This window comes from Sinohyriopsis cumingii, chromosome 17 (assembly GCF_028554795.1).
Source record: "Sinohyriopsis cumingii isolate HCF-2022 chromosome 17, ASM2855479v2, whole genome shotgun sequence".
NCBI classification, from domain to species: Eukaryota; Metazoa; Mollusca; class Bivalvia; order Unionida; family Unionidae; genus Sinohyriopsis; species Sinohyriopsis cumingii.
In genome coordinates this window covers 100,749,723-100,770,536 of record NC_142977.1, presented here as the reverse complement: position 1 = coordinate 100,770,536, position 20,814 = coordinate 100,749,723, and the positions used below count along the sequence as shown (strand labels likewise).

Genomic DNA, 20,814 nt, shown 5'->3' with positions numbered 1-20,814 from the left:
TAAATATACAAAAAACGATGTAACAGTTTATTTATGCTGATAAATCAGTCCCACACCTATAATGACATTGACAGTCAGTTTAGGGGATCATATCGCCTATTCATTAAAACATGTAAAAACCTGTTGCCACTTTTGCCTGCAGACATTGATGTATATTTTATATGTGTATTGATATTTCTCTTGACTGTTAAGCTACCGTAGGCTGAAGGGTTCTTTTGGCAATATGTACATATTATTTCTTTATCAAATCATATGTTTGGCGACTTGTAAATCCATGTGGAATAACACAAACCTCTGTCCTTTTGCCGTTTTGAATTTCACACTAGATATGACTGTTACCAAACACCAGTAAGTGTCTAAACTGCACACAGGTATGTTCTGGAAAGATTTGCATGCTGCATAATTGCCCATTTTAATAAATAGGTTTATATTATCAGACCCACATATCATCCATCAGTATCAAGACAGATTTGGGGGATGATTTATTGGACTACAACTTTAAACAAGATGTTTACTAGAATTTGTGTTCAAGGGTTAGTGGAAAGTCTTATAGAACATTCCATTGCAACTTATGTCAGGTGGATATGTATATAAACTGGACTTGGTAAACAATTATTCATTTTTGTTTATGATCAATCCGTGGAATCAGCTACAGTTGTATTTAGATATAATTTGAGAGGAATTATTTATTTAGATTATTCATTGGAATTGAAAAGTGCTCATTGACTTTTGTATTATGAGTAGAATTTTGTGGAAACTTGAGGAGATGAACAAGAATTAAATAATGTCTCAGTAATGGTTTTATTCAGATATTGTATATTCTTGGTTCTGTAACGTGAATAAAAAACAAAATCGAGGCAGCAAAAAAAGTAAGAGCATGGTGATCAAAATACCCATTCTAGCAATGTAATTCGCTTTACATACTTTCATTTCAGCTAGTTCTTCAAAATAAATGAAAAACACTGGTATTAAAATATTTTGGTAATTACATTTCAATAGAGAAGATGCAGTGTTAATTTTTTTCGTTAATACGGTTTGATCACATAATGAAGCTGTAACGTGAATATTATGCACAGAGCAGGAAAAGACACATCACACAGTTAATATTGAACGTAAAGCATTTATACCAGCAAGATCGCTTTAAAAGTTTGTATGCATTATAACATTAAAATTTACCCAATGTTTGTTAAGGTGGAAAATGGGGCAGGATTAAATACATAAGTGCCATGCTATCTTATGGACATTTCAAATATTAATTTCATTATTATTAGTTAAAACTTCTTATTCAAAATTTATGTTTAATCAATGAGTAAAATAATTTTATTATAGGAATCAGAAACCATTTTTTCTTAATTACTAACACCGGTAGACGTCATTAAGAAGTCCCCATGTCCACAAACCATATGAGCTCAGAAACAAATGCAGTTTAGTTCTGGGTTGTGTAAAGTTATGAAAATTCTGTACAATATGTGTAAAGGTATGAAAATTCTGTACAATGTGTATAACGATATTAAAAATATGTACAATGTGCGTAACAATATTAAAATTCTGTGTAATGTACATCATTGATGCCACTTATCATTCAGCAGTTATCAGTGCAATGATTACTGCTTATCTCCATGTAATAAGGTGAACTTTAAGGACATCAGTTGTAAATAGAATACAGGTTTACATACTTTCAAATCTAGGCAATCATTGCACCCTTACCTATGCTCTCACCTCTGTTTGTTTGATTTTATTTTCGTTCTAAATTTAAACAGTGTTGGGAATATTGATCACATTTGTTAAGTTAGATGAAAGATTTTCCTGCAGCAAACCAAAGGTCTTTCTGAGTGAGTAAGCTTTTATTTTTTTTAAAGAGAGAAAGAGATTTGCAGGCAATAGCATGTCTGAAGGATACATAATTATACGGATTATTGTTGGCAATATACTATGATTGAGATAATTCTATATGTATGAACTCCACACCGAAATATATAAGTGGTTTTTTGTTGGCTATTATAAATTACAGTGTCAAAAAGAGATGAAATAAACACCCAATGAGACAGTTTGAATAAAACACAGATGATGAAGATAAAATAAAATGAAGGCGTGTTTTACTGTCTCAGGTCGTCAAAATTGGGAAGATAAGGTGCCAAATACCAGCTGTGTTGAACGTTTATTTTGTACACCTGAGGGTGACATGCTAAGAACAGATTTGCTTTATTGTACCTTTAATGAAAATGTTTTACACTTATTATACAGTAACATTGGTCATTGTTGTGATTTTAATGTAACAACTTTATTTTTTCTTTTTATGGTTTTGCTAGACTTCTAATGCCTGCATGGAAAACAAAGTGTGATTTTGTGAAAATTAATGTTTTTTATTTGATCATATTATCAAATTGTTCACTTCTTTATTCTCTTGGTAATTTGTTCGTTTTATACTTATTCTATTTGCGTCATGTATTCATCTATTTGTTCATTGATTTATTTCATACATTATGTTTTATTTTAAATTCATATTAACTTAACAGATTAGTGAAATTGCAAATTGAATTATTTAGCTCATTAATTATTTAGCTCATTAATTATAGCAGCCTGAGTTGAATTTGTCAGAAGAAAAATAAATTTGTACTTTGTTCTGGACAAAGATTTGATGAATATTTAAAAAAAGAAGAAAGGAGAATATGCACATGGAATTAAAGAATCTTAAGCTGTCTTGAAGTAAGTTTGAATAGTTTCCGCCACCCCACCTCATAATTTGAGAAGAATTATTATTTAAATTATTCATTGGAATTACAAACTTTCCCTCACCCCACCCAAACCTTTCTCACTCTCCACAATAATAAACTGCTACCCTGATACACCTTGTCTTATCTTTGATAAAAGCTCCTCAATAGTTGTCTGATAATTTTTGTTGTTTCTTTAAATGAGAACAGATTTTCTCAAATAAAGATTATTTGATCACTAAGAATGGTACTATTTTGAGGATGTAGTCTAGAACATGTCTAGTATTTGCACAATCTCACATTTATTTGTATCCACCTACTTACTTTTAAAAACAAAGTGGAAGTAATTGCTGTTGTATCAAAGTTAGGTAACTCATTGCTCCAGAGGTGTCCAGAGTTGATTGACCTGAGCAGAAATGTTTGTGGGAAACTTTTGAAAACATACAATTTAATTATTTATCTTTTTCAGTTGTCCCTGCCTTTGCTGATTTACTTAAAGAAGTTCATTCTACTGGTCATAGAGATGGAGACATTTGTTCTGAACAATGGCATACATATGCCTGTACTTGGGCTTGGAACGTGGCAGGTGGGTCTCATGCAAAAACATGTTGGATGGCTGGATGGATGGACAGAGAGATTTGTGGATGCAGTGAATTTGTTTAAATGGACTCTTAATGAACCATACATTTTGTCGGGGTTGGGTTTTGGTTTTGTGTTTTATGACACAACACCAGATGTGGGTTTTCGTCAGCGCTGAGGCAAATGGAATAAAGTGCCCTGCCATGGACACACCACAGTAGATCAGCTGGGCTGATCCAATGCTAGGATTTGAACCTGCACCCTTCCAGTTGTAGGTCTGGCCTGCTAGCCACTGAGTCACTGCAACTCCTTCCTCCATTAGTCTCCCCTTCAACAAGGAGGAGGTTGCACCGTGTCTATTTAACATCCCCAGACCTACAAAGTTTGGCTTTAATGAGCCGAAAATATATTCAGTTTAACCTGTCATTTACCCCCCCACCCCCCACCCCTTCTGTCAATGATGGCTTCAAAAGACAGGTGGTATTTCATGGGAGGTCATCACATGACATAAAACAGTTAATCTGTGCATGAAAAATATGTTCTTTCCTGACAGGTGGTCTTCTAGAACAGTGATGTTTCAAGACCAGTTTTATTGTGATCTGAAAACTTGGTGTTGGCCTAAATATTATGGCTGAAATTGCTAGGGAACCAAAAGGGCTCAGGCAGGGTTGAATAGATTCAGCATGTAGGTAGATAGGTTGCTGGGTAAGTAGATAGGTTGGGTAGATGGATGAATGGTTATATATATATATATATATATATATATATATATATATATATATATATATATATATATGAAATGAAATCACTACATTCATACAGGTTAGAGAGTTATTATTCATTCCAAGCAGATCTTAAACTTGTTTGTGAGTAATGACACCTATAATCTAGTTTCAAGCACCAAATCAGTATCGCAATTCACTCATCCCCAGTAAGGATAAAACAAAGTCAAAGATGGGAACTCCCATACTAGACAAACTGAGTTTAACAGTAAGTTGTATGCACAAACCCACTGTATTTCTGGTTCAGGTTGTAATGAACCGTATAACTCTTTAACCTGTTTGATTGTAGTGCTCGATTGGAATTGCATGTCATGAGATTAGTTGTATTTGCTGTCACAGTCAACGTAGCACTGTTTTTAATATCATAGTGAAGGCTGGAGGTGCATCTTGGGCTAGTATATTTGGTGGTTGAAGAACCCAGGAAAACCCTTGGAAAAACCACCAACCAACAGGAAGCTACTGGCAAGCTTTCTCTCATACCCACATTAGTCACGCCAAGACTTGAAACAATGCAAGCAGAGGTGAGATGGAAGTGATCTGTACAGGTTTGAGCACCTTAGACTTTTCAGGCCCCATCAGCTTAATATAGCACTGAAAAGAAAATTTAAAGTGGATGGTTGAAACCATGTATAAATTTACATTAAGGAATGTCACTGTTGACAGTAGAAAGCTAAAGTTGAAGCTGGTTTTATCTGGTATACTGGTGGCCCATTAGTAGGTATAAAGGAGAGAGTTGTCTAAAGCGCTATCCGTTACGGATCACTGCCATCTCACCTCTGTCAGTTTGGGTTTCGAGTCTAGGATTTGGCCAATATGGGTATGTGAGAAAGCTTGCCAGTAGCTTCTTGCGGGTCAATGGTTCTTTCTGGGGTTTTCCCGGGTTCTTCGTCCACCATTAAAACTGGCCGCCATGCATAGCCTATCATGTGCTGAAAAATGGCGTTAAACCCCACAACAACAACAACAACAACAACCTAAAAGAATTACTTCCCTCCATCTATGTAAGTAACATAGACTGAATGCTGGGGGTTTATTGTTCACTTTTCAGGGAGGTAACAGAGAGTAATCCTAATGTCAGTGTGATCAGGTGATGTATTTAATGAAGAAAATGAGTATTTTTTTTAGCTCAGCTGGTCATAGATAAGAAGAGCTTATTTAGATGTCTTGCTGCCAATTGTCTGTTATCCATCTGTTAGGCGTATTTTTTATTGCTACTTCTCCTAAACTACTCAGAAGATTGCCATGAAACTTTACATGAACATTTATCCCAAGGTCTTATTGGTCCTGAATGAAAACGGTGCAGCTTGGACATTCAATATGGCTATCATCTTATCACTGTTTCTTCTGAACTCAGTCATATTGACTTTGTGTTATCACCAGAAGACTTGTTAGGATGTCTAATTGGTCCTAAATGAAAATAGTGATAACCAATTAAAAAAAAAACATTTTTACTCCTCATGAATTGATGGACTTGTGGGATTTTCACTAAAAGACTGGTCCTCAGTCAAACTGGTGCCGATCTGATGTCCAGCCTTGAAAATCTTGTTATTACAACTCCTCATGAACGGAAAGTCATATTGGCATGGGGTTTCCATCAGATGACTTCTTGATGTCTCGTTGGTCCTTACTAAAAATGGTGCCCTGCAGACAGTCAGTATGGCTGCTACGATGAATATATTAAAAAAGTTGTCACTGATTTTCCAGATGGGATGGTCATCCTGACATGGGTCTTTCAACAGATTTTTCTCATCATATCTGATTTGACCTCAATGAAAAGTGCACCAATATTACAACCAATATGGCCAACACTATAGTTAATTGTAAAAATTTTGTCATTGATGGTTTCAAGAAGAAACGGTATTGGTATTATCTTGAATTTCTAGAACTTTTTGGATTGTACAGTAGAGCGTCAGCAACCTTCAGGGGATCCAGTTGTTTTTGTTGCTTTCTTGAAACCTGAAATGTATTCATGTTAAATCATGTTTTAAAATGAGATTTTGCAAAACCATTTTATATTTAAAAAATTTGCACATAACATGCCTTTATTCTACTTTAAATTACACAGAGTACCCCTGACCAGGTAAAAGATGCAGTCCGTACTGCTCTGGACAATGGTTATCGTCACATTGACACGGCATGGAACTACAAGAATGAGGCTGCCATTGGAGAAGTTTTAGAAGAATACTTTAAAAGTGGAAAGTTGAAGAGGAATGATGTCTTCATTACAACTAAGGTACAGTGGTCTCCCCATGAGGTCACCCTATCTGCAGCACAAAAGTGGCCATATAAGACAGGTGTCCTTTCATAAGGGTGATCTCACAGATGCGAGTCATAACTATATATAAAATAATTATTGCACAACCAGATTTGTAATATTTAATATTTAATCTAGAAAAGTGCTTGAATTATGTGGTTACTTTGAAAATTGTTTTTATTTGCTGTCTACCCCAAAGTGTACGGAAAAGTGCTTTTAAAGTTTTGGTAGTCTAAGAAAAATCTTCAGTTTCAAAACTATTGCGTTTTTTTTGTGAAAACATTCATTTACTGTTGCAAATATCAAGAAAAATTACAAAAGATCCAATGAAATCACTAGAAATGTGAAATATGAAAACATGCAGAAACAAAATATCAACAGTTGAAAGGAACTTAGAAAATACTTTGCTTACACATGAAAAAGTCAAGGAGGGGTTATAAACACTGACAAATAAGGGAGGTAACTCCCAAGCTCAATCTGCCTCTTCCCCCATGCCCCAAAGCCCTTTGAGCTACAGCGTCTTTACCTAGGCATAATTGAACAAAAAATATTTCTTAGTATTTTGTCACTAAAATGTCCTTGGAAAGTGCTTGAATTTCCTTAGCCCATATGAAAATGATTCAGCATTTTGGAATGACGTTGGTGTACCGTCCAGTTTTCACAAGCATACAGCAGGGTCAGATTCAGAGTAGCTTTGTATATGTTGAGTTTGCTTATAGACTGATTGCTTTCTGCTCACATTCATTTTGCATGTAGTCAATCAAAGGCCGCACAAGCTTGAGCAATTCTGACATTGGTTTCATAATCGATGCAGACTGCATGTGACACCTAGATAGATGAATTTGTCCTCCACCATGAGGGTTTGGCCACTTACTGTGATGGTAGGCTCTGTGTAAGGCTTTCCTGGTGCAGGTTGGTGCATCACTTTTGTCTTCTTTGTACTAATTATGAGATTAAAATTGTCACAAGCCGAAAAGAAACGATCCATACTCAGTTACGTGTCAGACTCAGATCCGGAATTCAGGGAACAGTCATCAGCAAAGAGGAACTGTCACTTTCTGTAATTTCTTCTTTGCTTTTGGTCTTCTCAGATTGAAGACATTGTTATTATAGTCTGATAGTACAAACCCATTTGTTTTTACCCCCCCCCCCCACCGATTTAAATATAGGAAACATTTAATGTGATAAAAAGTGCAAGGAACTTAGTCAATTTATTCATTGATTTATAGTTTCTAACCTGACTCTGAGCAGAGTGGCCCTAACACAATCATCTTATGCACGTTTCATGCTTAACTGAAGATTTCAGTGCAATAGACGAACATGCTCGGATCCATTTTCAGTTTCTGGACATGTCCATTTTCAGCAAAGGGGTGTATCACGACTACAGATGTACATACATAAGTCGTCTGCTTCCGATATTTACAATGTCGAATCAAGCAAAGGAAAATGGTAACTACGCTTTTCATGTGGATTTAACAAGTGGTTTAATTTCTATGTTCATGTCTGAAGAGGGATATAATTACAAACTCTCAACGTTATGTAATTTACACAATTATTCAGCATTGCCGAACAGGATGAACTACGTCATTATGTTATCTGATGGAAATAAACTAGCCAATAGTGTACGCAGTATGGCACCGTGTTAGTATGGAAAGTCTGTTCAGCATGAAATGGTGCATGGGTTTGCCAGGATTAGTGCCATTCTGGTCACAGTCAGGTTAGAAATTATAAATCAGTGATTCAATTGACTTAGTTCTGTGCACTTTTTATGACATTAAATGTTCTCGTTTTTGAAATCGGTAGGGGTGTACAAACAAACAGGGATGTAGAGTCAGACTATAGTCCAGTATCTTTTATTGATCCCAGTTTTATAGTCATGGAAGGCATCATTAAGCATGATAGACCACTTGATACTGAAGAGGGTTGGGACCAATGCACAGCCCTGCTTGACTCCATTTGTAACTAAAACTGGTTCAGATGACTTGCTGTCATCCACAACCTGAGTGAGCATGCCATCATAGAACTGCAAAACCATCGTGATGAATTTCTCTGGGCAACCAAATTTTGCCAGATCTTTCAGAGGCTTTCATGGCTGACTGTGTCGGAGGCTTTTGTCAGGCAAAGGAATGTCAGGTACAGATTGGCATTTAACCTGGAGTTGACAAGCTGCAAACACCATGTCTGTGGGCCCTTGGTGTTGGCCTGTGATGAATAGAGAATGAAAAGAAACTTGATGTGTCTATTGTGGGTAACAACTTTGCCTGCAGAGAAGTTTTAAATACTGAATGCCCCCTGACCCTAATGAAAAGAGATGCAACTCTTATTTCTCATCCGAGATTATCCTTTTTTCATCATTTTATGAAAAATAGCTTTAGTTCACAGGCAAATAAAATATACAGGAGATCCCAATGATTAAGTAATGAGTTTATGAAGTAAATTGACAATATTCAGTGAATTACATAATTTCATTATTAAATCATTGCCCATTTGAGATTCCGTTATCACGTTTTTATATAGAGAAGAAAAGTCTAGATAGACGAAAAACTTATTTAATTCTGGCTCAGATGCTGCATCTTTCAGTTCTTGCATGTAAAACATAGTTCCAGATGTGAGTTGAACCAATATTGCACAATTTGGTCAGCATAATATTTTTTATAACAAATGGTAATTCAGAGAGTAACTGTCCTTTCAATTAATAGAATATTAAATACAAACAGAATCATTTGTCAACAAAGGATCTCTGAAGGAAATTTCTGTTTGTTGTAACACATTTCACTTTGGTCAGGTCAGCTGGAGTAGTTGAGACACCATATACATGACTGTTTACATACATACATACATACATACATACATGCATGCATGCATATGTACATACAAATACATACAGACATGCACAGATGCATGCACACACACACATACATGTATATGCATGAGCACAAACACAAACACACAGTACTATAGACCAAATATTTGTTGTCTTTGTTTAGCTGCCAATGATACATATGGATCCACAAATGGTGAAGGCCAGTTTGGACGAAAGCTTGAAGAGTCTGAAGCTGCAGTTTGTAGACCTCTACCTCGTTCATGCACCAATGAGTCTGAAGGTTAGTACTTGAAGGTCATCCTATGTTTCTGATTGATTAAAAACCTTGAAATATAGTTATTAAAAAACATACATAGTGAGAAATAAAATGTTTTGTTGAAATGATTAGTACACATTAAATGCCAGTTTGTACTTTTTTGCATTCGATCGAGATGATAATAACTTTTTAGTTTTCAACAAAACTGGTATGCACTTTGTTGCAATTAAACATTTAGTATATGCATTTTATTACATTCATTGGACTAACAGTACATGTTGAATACCAGTTTGCAATCTTTAGCCATCTTCGCTAGCCAAGGTTCTGACATGATAACCCTTTCTACACCCTGGTGGATCAAACATATTTTAGTGCTTTGTCCCAGCAACATATATTGGATTTCATGAGTTGCCTCCCTTAGTATATAATGCCAACTAGCCAATAGCATGTAACATTGGTGTATTGTACATCGGCCAGAAATGGTGGAGGCAATTGACTTAAAAAGGATACTTTTTAAGTTTAACATCAAAAGTATGACTACGTACTAGAGAGAAGTCATTATAGGTGAATTTGAGTGGAAGTTTTTTGCACAAGCAGGGACCAGCATTTGAAAATTGCTTATTTATAAGGCCATTCAAGTTGTGTGCTCATCTTGTCTCTATCATGTTTTATCTGTGTTCACAACTGAACAACTTAATTTTGATTGGATGCAGTGGCTTTCTGCTGCATCCAATGAAATTCACAGACCCGAAGCACAGAAATATCTGCTCAATACACCAAGGTTTAAATATGGTTCTATTGGAACCTTGGCTAGCGAAGATGCTTTCTAACATTCGACTGAATAACACCTTTATTGTTTTCAACAAAACTTGTGTGCACTTTGATGCTATTGAACATGTAGTACATGCACTTTATCACATTCATTAGACCAGCATTATGTGCCATGAGGTATTTGAGCTAATGGTATGTGGCATACAGATAGATGGTATGTGTTTTACAAACAGATGGTATGTATTATACAGACAGATGGTATGTGTTATACAGACAGATGGTATGTGGTATACAGACTGATAGTATGTGGTAAATGGACAGATGGTATGTGTTATACAGACAGATGGTATGTGGTATACAGACTGATAGTATGTGGTAAATGGACAGATGGTATGTGGTATACAGACTAATGGTATGTGATAAATGGACTGATGGTTTGTGATATACAGATATACAGATTGGTGTGTGATAAATAGATGGATATTATGTGGTATTCAGACTGATGGTATGTAGTACATGGATGGTATGTGGTATACAGACTGATATGTGGTATATGGACAGATGGTATGTGGTATACAGGCTTATGGTGTGTGATAAATAGATGGATAGTATGTAGTAAAAACTAGCATACAGACTGGGGGTATGTGGTTATTGTTGTTGTTGTAGGGTTTAACGCCATTTCTCAGCACATGATAGGCTATGCATGGCAGCCAGTATTAATGGTGGAGGAAGAACCCGGGAAAACCCTGGAAAGAACCACCGACCCATGAGAAGCTACTGACAAGCTTTCTCACATACCCACATTGGCCGAATCCGAGACTTGAACCCACGCAGACAGAGGTGATCTGTAACGGAGAGTGCTTTAGACCACTCGACCTCTCGGGGCCCAGAGTGGACAGATATTATGTGGTATATATACTCATGGTATGTTGTTGTTGTTGTTTTAGGGTTTAAAGCCATTTTTCTGCACAAGATACGCTATCTATGGCAGCCAGTATAAATGGTAGAGGAAGAACCTGGGAAAACCCGGTAAAGAACCACTGACCCATGAGTAGCTTTCTCACATACTCACATTGGCTGTGCCAGAGACTTTAACCCTCTCAGACAGAGGTGAGATGTCAGTGATCCATAACGGTGAGCGCTTTAGACCACTCAGGCACTCTGGTCCCTCATTATATGTGGTATACCGGCTGATGGTATGTGGTTGTTGTTGTTGTTGTTGTAGGGTTTAACACCATTTTTCAGCACAAGATAGGCTGTACAAGGCGCCCAGTATTAATGGTGGAGGAAGAACTCTGGAAAACACCGGAAAGAACCACCGACCCACGAGAAGCTACTGGCAAGCTTTCTCGCATACCCACATTGGCTGAATCCGAGACTCGAACCCATGCAGACATAGGTGAGATGGCAGTGATCTGTAACAGAGAGCGCTTTAGACCACTTGGCTACTTGAGGCCTCCGATGGTATGTGGTACATGGATGGTATGTGGTATACAGACTGATAGCATGCAGTATATGGATGGATGGTATGTGGTATGCAGACTGATGGGATATGATAAATGGATGGTATGTTGCATACAGACTTTTTGTATGTGGTAATTGGATGGTATGTGGTATTCTGACTGATGGTATGTGATATATGGATGAATGGTGTCTGGTAATCAGACTAATGGTGTGTGGTATACAGACAGATAGTATGTGGTATACAGATGGATGGTATATGGTATACTGACAGATCGTATGTTGTATACAGACAAGATATTACGTGTTAGTAGGATTGTATGTGGTATACAGACTGATGGTATGTGGTATACACACTGATGGTATATGGTATACAGACAGCTGCAGCTTTGTGCATCCTTTTGATTTGTTCAATATGATCAACTGTAGTGTGTCAGTCAGTTGTGATGCTCTATCCAGTCTTGTCTGAAGGCAAAAATTGTAAATTGGTATGAGCTCATTGATTAATGAAGGTTATGAGTCCTAGACAAGGCATTGGGTTTTAGTCTTTTTTTTTCTTTCTTTTTGTTTCAAGAACTTGTATATAAAAAAATAGTAGTCTTGATACAGAATGAACTAAAGTGTGTAGACTCAAAAAAGGAAAGAAAATAAGGAAGGAAATAGAGAGGGTCAGTGTTAATTCGTTTGCTGTAATGCGTGTAAAACTAGAAAATTTAATCGGGGAGAGAAGTCCAATTTCTCATATGCTAATAATAGGAAATGTTTACTTTTGATTTGATAAATATTTGTGCCTCTCAGTATTATAACTGTTTTTAAAGTTTGCAATAAAAGGGTGATGTTTAAAGTACTATTTTGATGTTGTGACATTTATCTGACCCACTTTTTCAACATCACTTTGGTATCAATGATTTTGTCACTATTGATAAAATAACCAAATGCTAGTACCCTACTTGATCCCAAAATATGCATGCTCCAAATTTTCTATATGCCATAATTTTTAAAAAATTAGCAGTGCCTTATGTCACAGCAACTCAAGTTGCTTAATTAGTGCCAAGGAAATTGGAGTAAAGTGCCTTGCCTAAGAACACAACAGGGTAGCAGACCCAGGCTGGTCCAGTGGTAGGATTTGAACCTGCTTCCTTTCTCTCGTGAGTCCGGCAAGCTAACTAATAAGCCTCTTTAACTTCCTACGCTAAGGAATTCTAAATCTATATTCTGAAACATGTCATTGAATTGTTGACCATGAGACCTTGAAACTGCTTTGAACACCCAAATGATAGTCCAGATTCCTCTTGACCTACCACCTTTCTTCTGGCCAGGAGGGCCAGGGAACAGCAGGTAAAAAAAAAAAATCAAATTTCACTTTTTACAGTGTTATGTTTAGCTCGTGTATTTAAGTCATAGCCACCTATTTTTATTAGGTGTGTGTTTATGAAATTTGGATTTTTAATGTAACTTTAACAAGTTTGAAAGTCATATCGCTACAGTGTCTGCAGTGTGGCAGTTTATGATGATGTCTAGCACTGGGGCATCATGCCGCAGACATGTAGCATGATGTCCCACCCAGTCACATTATCCTGACTTGAGGCCGACCAGACCTAACACTTACCTCTTAATGCTGAGTTCCTAGCAAGGCAGCGTTATGTACCATTTTTTAAAATAAGTCTTTGGTATGGTTTGGTCTGGGTTCGAACCCGTGACTTCCCACATCCACTCAGCCACCAGAGCAGTCTGGGTTTATAAGGCATTTACCTTCGGCACAACACTTTTAGGCCTGGAATCTTGACATTTGGTGAGGGTGCATTTTCAGCTGTTCTGAAATGAGGGTCACTGTGACCCATATTTCATGCTTCATCAACTGTTTTTGCATTGTGGACATTACATGTATTTCTTTCTTTTCAGGACAAAGGAGATGGTTCTATATTTCCAGTGGATGAAAATGGAAAGTTGATGATTGTGCACCATGATCTTGTGCAAGTCTGGAAGGTATGTTCATAAAAGAGCTGTAATTTTTGCCAGACTAGAATTTTTCTGGGATCTGGAACATTTTCTTTATGACTTAAAGGTCAAGTATGGTGGTTCATGTATGAAATTATTTTCTAATCTCCATATTTAAAAGCCCATATTCAGTGTTCCTATACAATTCCATGACATACTTTGCAAATTATTGCATTTAAAAGTGTAACCATTACAAAAGTGTGTTCATGGAAGTGATATGTCACTTGAACAGAAACCTCACTGACATGGAGACTATAGTGTAGGGAATTTGCAGTAGGTTAAGAAATGAACAGTGGCCTGTTAGAAGTTATAGAAAATTAAATAACTTGTGTGCTGTCTACAATATACATGCCAACCATTATGCCTTTGGTGTAATCATGCCAACCATTATGCTTTTGGTGTAATCATTACACTTTTTGCACTAAATTACACTTTAATCTGACCTGTATGTGGATTGCGCTTCTTATGTATGTTAAAAACAAAATAAATATCAAAAAATATTTTTTTTTTTCATTTTCATTGTCATATCTTTAATTCAGCTCATATGAACTTGAGATAATTCTTGAAAAGATGACTGCTACTTAAGAATAGTATAAGAGTACTTTGTTTACCATTTATAGCCATTGTACATGACCCATTTCCAAGAAAACAGACAGGTTTCTTTAGCAGTGAACTATTCCTCACAGATTCATTTTATTGATAAGATAGTGTAGTAGTTATCAGTCTGTATGTTTAAACAAAAATGGTGCCAGATATTAAGTGAAATACTTTACAGTGTGAGTTGTGGATGTTATATGACGGAAAATGTTTGAGCAGAGGGATCTTTTCAAACTTAAAAACCTGTTAGTTAATGAGAAAGGACAAATCAACACTGTTTTATAAACTTTAAAAAAAGCATGTAAGAGTAATATATTACAGAACTCTGAGCACATGATCATGCTCATTGCAGAATTCCAGTTCATGATTATTCAGTGAAAGTTACATAATTATGTAGACTAGTTAAAGTGAGTGCTGAATATAAATAATTTTCAGTATATGTTGTGTTTGTATGCTGGTTTTAATCCAAACGGATTTTTCCCTTTGTGACAAGTCTTTGGACCAGTACAGAACCAGATTAGTAGCAAAAGTAAATGTATCGTTTTCAGACATGTTGTAATTCTGGCATGTAATGTATAGATTACACTTTTTATGCCCACGTTATGCTTTTTTGCCACTTATAATAGCAATAATTACTCTTACATTGAGGGGAGGGGAGGAGTTTGGCATCTCTGTTACAGACAATATGGTTATTTATAGTGAGGGAGAAAAAAAAATCAGCTTAAATGGCAAGCACTTTAGACCACCTGCCCCACCCACTTCTCAACAATCTTGGGTTTTTAGAGTGTATTTTTTAAACTTGCTATTGTATAAATCACAAAGATAAAATAAATACATCAGATATCTGGTTGAATTGACAGACTTACAGTTTTTGAAAATAAACTGCAGTTCTTTGAGATGGTAAATGGGGAGACACTCCTCTCATTTTGAAACATCACCTCTTATCTCTACCTTCTTTTGCCATGAACTGTGTAATGTTTGCTGCTGTTACTTCTCCAAGATTACTTGATGAAACAAAGATAAAAATTAAGATATGTTTTCAGTATGTGTTTCTGTACTCTATGTGATGGGATGACTGCTTTTTCACCATTTTTTTCTCTCTTCCCAGATGATTGACAAATGATTTATCTAAATTCTTTTTCAGCATTTGTAAGGGTAATTTGTGATCATCTGATTGCGTCTCTTATTTTTGAACAAAAATTAAGAACAAGTAATTCATGCATAAGTCTTCATACATGCTGCAATCAGAATCCATATTGTCTGCACCCTTCTCCCATTAGAAATTAGAAAAGGAAACTAATTGCCATTTCAACACTTTATGATCACAATTTGTATTATTCAGCACAACCCCCCCTCCATTTTATTTTGACTTGAAATGACAGTTTATAACATCTTTTATAATGGATGGTCATCTCCTACATGAATGATGTCACATAATTCTAAATCAGTAAATTGAGCCCAAGTCAAGGGAGAAAATGCAGTTAGTAAATTTGGACACTCAGACTTTATTCATTTTAGTGGTAAATTTCAGGAATTCATTGGCAGTCTATTTTACTGTGGACGTTTAGCTCACCATTTCCACAAGTTTGGCCTTAAATATATAGTATGAATTCAAGACATAGTGCAGTGAGTTGACTGGAATGCTCAGTCTACTTATTTCACTTTCTAATTATGTAACAATGCCTCACCAAGGAGAGAGTCCAATCTTGTTGGACCACTGAGAGCTGTCCAGACAGTAAATATGTCTCATTACAACAGAACCGCTACCCCACCCATGACCTTGCAACTTTCACTGGATTTGTCCGGGAAACGTGCATGTAAAGTAATAGCCTGGTGCAGGATCCCACAGGGATTGCCTTCTCATGTGTATCAATGCATATTCTTCAGTTGTGCTAACTTTGAGTTAGAGGTTCAGTGGAACAGTCATTTTGTATCTACAGGGTGACATTGGCTTGCGGTTGAATGCTCAGATATTCCACCTCTTTTTACCTGTTCTCCTAATGTTTTTGTTATCAGGTAATGTATTCGACAGAGACTGGAAATTGTTTAGCAACTTGTGTCTCAGGAAATAATTGTCGATCAATTATTTTAAATTCCTCGTGCCCTTTCTTTCAAATGCAATCATCCTGTTATAGGTTTTGCTCAGGCTTAAACTGGTGGAAACAAGGAGAGTTAATCTGTAACAGCTTCTTCCTTTTGTCTGTATGATCCATAGATGGAAAGACATTTTTTCATCAATCAGGGAGGTCTGAATTCAGAAATAATTTCCTACTTATGTTATTTAGATCAGGCAAATACTTTCTGAGAAACATAATTTTCTATAAAAAAAATCCTTTTTACAGAGTCATATTTATCTTATTGCCATTCCAAAGTTTAGAGCTCTGGTTTGGGATATGCAGTTGAAGGAGAAAATCACATTCACTGTGCACACATACACATGCACACACACACACAAAATCATAATTCTACCATCTAATTAAATGGTTATAGAGTTAGGTTTTATGATAATGATACTTACTATTTTATTGAATTAGATTTGAATATTTTTAGTTACTTGAAGAGCTTGTGGATGAGGGAAAAGCTAAATCAATTGGTGTGTCCAATTTCAACTCGAAGCAGGTTGAGAGGATTTTGAAAAATGCACGAATAAAACCTGTGACAAACCAGGTAAGACATGACTGTACACACAGGCAAGTAAATATCCATTTTAATATTGAAGGCAAGACCAATGTTATTACATGGAATTGAAATTATGAGCAATCACTATAAATGAAAGTAACAGTTAAGTCTTGTATTTAAAATGTGATTTCTGCCATAATTATAATTTTAGTTATCTTTTCCATATCATAAGGTTTTGAACTTAAAGGCTTTTGTAGTCAAGAAGTTCGTGAGAAAGTGAGAGCGAAATAGAGAGAGAAAAACCATCACTTAAGAAATGAATACATGTCAGCCTATGCTCAAGACTTACCTTTTTCAGTGACCACCTGTTTTTAAAGACTTGAACATTTGATTTTGTACCTTTTCAGTGTATTTGATAGATGAACTTTCTCCAGTGACATCTTTATGAGTCTCCCATGTGTGGTCTCGTAAAACAGGTTCCATTGTATGTATGAACAGTTCAGCTTCATTGTACAGCAACCTATATCATATTAATCCAACCTTGTCTTATTGTCCTCCTTAGTACAGCAGCCTCTCCATTGTATAACAACCTATGTACATATTACCCAGACATTTTTTTATTTTCTTCCATAGTACAGCAACCTGTCTTTCAGTTCAGCCAATCAAGTGAGAACTCGTACAATGAATTCTGAATTCCCGCAAATAAAAATAAGAAAAGATAATTCTTGGCAGAATAACTTGAAATTCTTGTGTTTGCTATTCCTCCAGAATGTAAGGTCATATTGACATGGGCTTTTCACCAGCAAACTTAGGATATCTAGTTGGTCCTAAATAAATATTGTGCCAGTCTGACATCCAATATGGCAATTATGGTGGCCATCTTGAAAATCTTGTTATAGCTACTCCTCATGAATGTATGGTCATGACATGGGTAACCCAAAAACATGAGATGATTTCAGCACTTAAAAAGAAGGAATGATCCTGTCCTGGATTTATATTGGAAATTCTTTTACATCAGTAGAACATCAGCTACTTCAAGGGACTGTCCTTTACTGACCTACATAGCACAGCAACCTATCATCACATTTGCCAGTTTCTTATTTTTTCTGTAGTACAGCAACATACTGTCGCATACAGCCAATTTCTTATTTTTTCTGTAGTGCAGCAACATATTGTCACATACAGACAGTTTCTTATTTTTTCCGTAGTACAGCAACATATTGTCACATACAGACAATTTCTTATTTTTTCCATAGTACAGCAAAACATCACTATATTACAGCCAATGTTGTTTTCCTCAAAGTACAGAAACCCATTGTAGCATACAGCCGGTTTCTCTTTTTCCTTCAGAGTACAGAGACCTATTATCACATACAGCCAGTTTCTTTTCTCATTCAAAGTAAAGAAACCTATTATCACATACAGCCAGTTTCTTATTTTCCTTTAAAGCACAGCAGTCATTTAATTCATACAGCCAAATTCATATTTTCATTCAAAGTACAGCAGCCATTTATTACATACAGCTAATTTCTTATTTTCCTTGAAAGTACATCAACCATTTATCACATACAGCCAAATTCATATTTTCAAGGTACAGCAACCATTTATCACATACAGCCATATTCTTATTTTCCTTCAAGGTACAGCAACCATTTATCACATAGTCATTTTCTTATTTTCCTTCAAGGTACAACAACCATTTATCACATACAGCCATTTTCTTATTTTCCTGCTGGTTTGTTTACAGACAATGAAACCTCTCATCATTGTCATTACAAGATTTTGGCCAGCACAAAGAAGACAGGCCCAGAAATTGCACATGATATCTGAATCAACTGCCTTCTTTTTTTACCTTTATTTAAAGATGACCAGTCTCCACCAACAGTCATAGCTATTTTGATATTTATTATGGTGATAGAGATGAAAACCTCAACTGATATTAATATCTGTTTTGACAGTTATGATGATGGAAAGGTATGAAATAATGACTTCCTTCTTCTGCAATCTGTCATGGATACAGCAATTGGTTTTAAGGTTATCTTAGTGATTGGGATCTTGGTGCACTATTTTTTTTCTTGGTACACTATTTTTTTTTTGTCTTTAATGTCAGTTGGATATTATGAGAGTGTGATAGTCTTTAGATTGTGCCACCTTCTATATAGATGCCATATTTAATTTTTTGGGGGGTATGAATGATTCTGTTTTAAACAGTCCAAGTCCTCATCTGGAACATCATGGAATATGTCCTTGGGTATAATGGGATACCTCCATTAGTCACCTCTTACAATTTGCAGGAGCCTTATTTATACCTCATCCAGTCTTAATATGTGATGTAGTAGAATGGGAGAGTTATTGTGCCAGTATTAGACAAAAACTCAAACAGCTTGGTTTATATCTACTTATATTAGGTGGAATGCCACATATACCTGCAGCAAAAAGAGCTACAGAAATTCTGTGAGGAAAGAGGGATAAAGCTGACTTCCTATTCAACTCTTGGATCACCCGGACGACCAGCATTTTTGTAAGTGAATAAGTTTACAACTTATATATAGAAAAATATTGCAGTAAATGATGATGATGATGATGATGATAATGATGATGATGACTATAGGGATTGCAAGAATGTAATTAAAATTTTTGGACCACTTCAGTCGCCTAGTGGTAAGAGCATCTGCCTCGGATGTGGGCGGTTGCCAGTTCGAACCCAGGCTGAGTCGTACTGTGAGGGCTGTTATGGTTTGGGTGCTCCCAATATTTTATTTAAACTATTATAAAAATCCCACCCAGGTTCGATTTTGGTTGGAATTTAAATTAGTGAAAGATGGATGTAAAGCTCCGAGCCCCCAGTCAGCAATACCAAAAGTTAGATGGTTAAATATACAAAAAGGTTGAAGTTCAATAAATAACAATAACAAGTCAAAAATCATATGATTCAAATTCCCAATTACAATCATTCCACTCGACCCTTTAATAGCCTCCTGCATCACTTGATTAGCAGTGTGAGATCGATTTCCACATGTCCTTGTATTTTACTTATGTGTGGAATTCTTCTTTCTCCTATTTCTTCCAATTCCTTCTCCTCTTCCTCCCTTACTTTCTTCAAATTCCTTCTCCTCATCCTCAACTTCTATATACTCCTTCTCCTCCTCCACTTTCTCCTCCAGACTTCTTTACTCCTCCTCCACCTTCTCTCCACCAACTAGACTTCTGTCGACTTCAACTGTTTCAGTTAGTCTCACTTGCGGTTCCAACTCTTGAAAACTCTGGATTCAATCGAACCCAAAGTTCTGTGGCCCCTAAAAAGCTTCCTGTGAAAACACAAGGACGGTACAATATTTTTCCGTAGCCCTCTCATCTCACACTGCACACAGCCTATCATCAGATAATGGCTATAAAATTTCTTCGGTCACGCATTCATTCACATTGAGATACCCATACATTCTTGTATGGTAAAACAAATGTCATAATACAGCACGGTATGAATTACTTCTTATACACACATCTCACATTAATACATGTTTCTAATCCTGTCATACTAAACAATATCGTCATAATCAGATGCATTTCTTTATCTTTCAACTCATACAAAGTACACAAACATTCAAATATCCATGCTCCGATATATGCATACATCCATAGTAACTAATCTTACATACTTCAGCCATGTTTCAAATTCACATTTCAAGTATGTGTATATTCTAACATAACACATTAATAAATGCACTAGTGTACTATGAAATAACCTAATAGCAAATTATACAATTAATTCTGACCACAAGTTAACAATCTACATAATTCTCTACATAATACTCAGATACACATGTAAATGAAACACTACAAAGGTAATTCTACAATTTAAACGATCTTAGTAATTAAGTATACATACTACAAAAAATAACTACAACTAGGATGACATAATGTTCTGCAAAAGTCTAGCAAATAACCTACTCACCTTTACAAAG

At 36.0% G+C, this 20,814-nt stretch overlaps 1 protein-coding gene across 1 annotated transcript in view; it reads left to right on the top strand.

Moving 5' to 3' along the window:
- Nucleotides 1-3,180: 3,180 nt before the first annotated feature.
- LOC149779548 (uncharacterized) overlaps nt 3,181-20,814 on the top strand; it is an 85,026-nt gene continuing 67,392 nt past the window's right edge. Inside the window, exons 1-6 of the mRNA XM_089938442.1 lie at nt 3,181-3,297; nt 6,138-6,305; nt 9,314-9,430; nt 13,541-13,624; nt 16,784-16,900; nt 19,261-19,373. Coding sequence (XP_089794568.1) covers nt 3,235-3,297; nt 6,138-6,305; nt 9,314-9,430; nt 13,541-13,624; nt 16,784-16,900; nt 19,261-19,373 — 662 coding nt within the window. The 5' untranslated portion in view covers nt 3,181-3,234. The remainder of the gene's footprint in view (nt 3,298-6,137; nt 6,306-9,313; nt 9,431-13,540; nt 13,625-16,783; nt 16,901-19,260; nt 19,374-20,814) is intronic.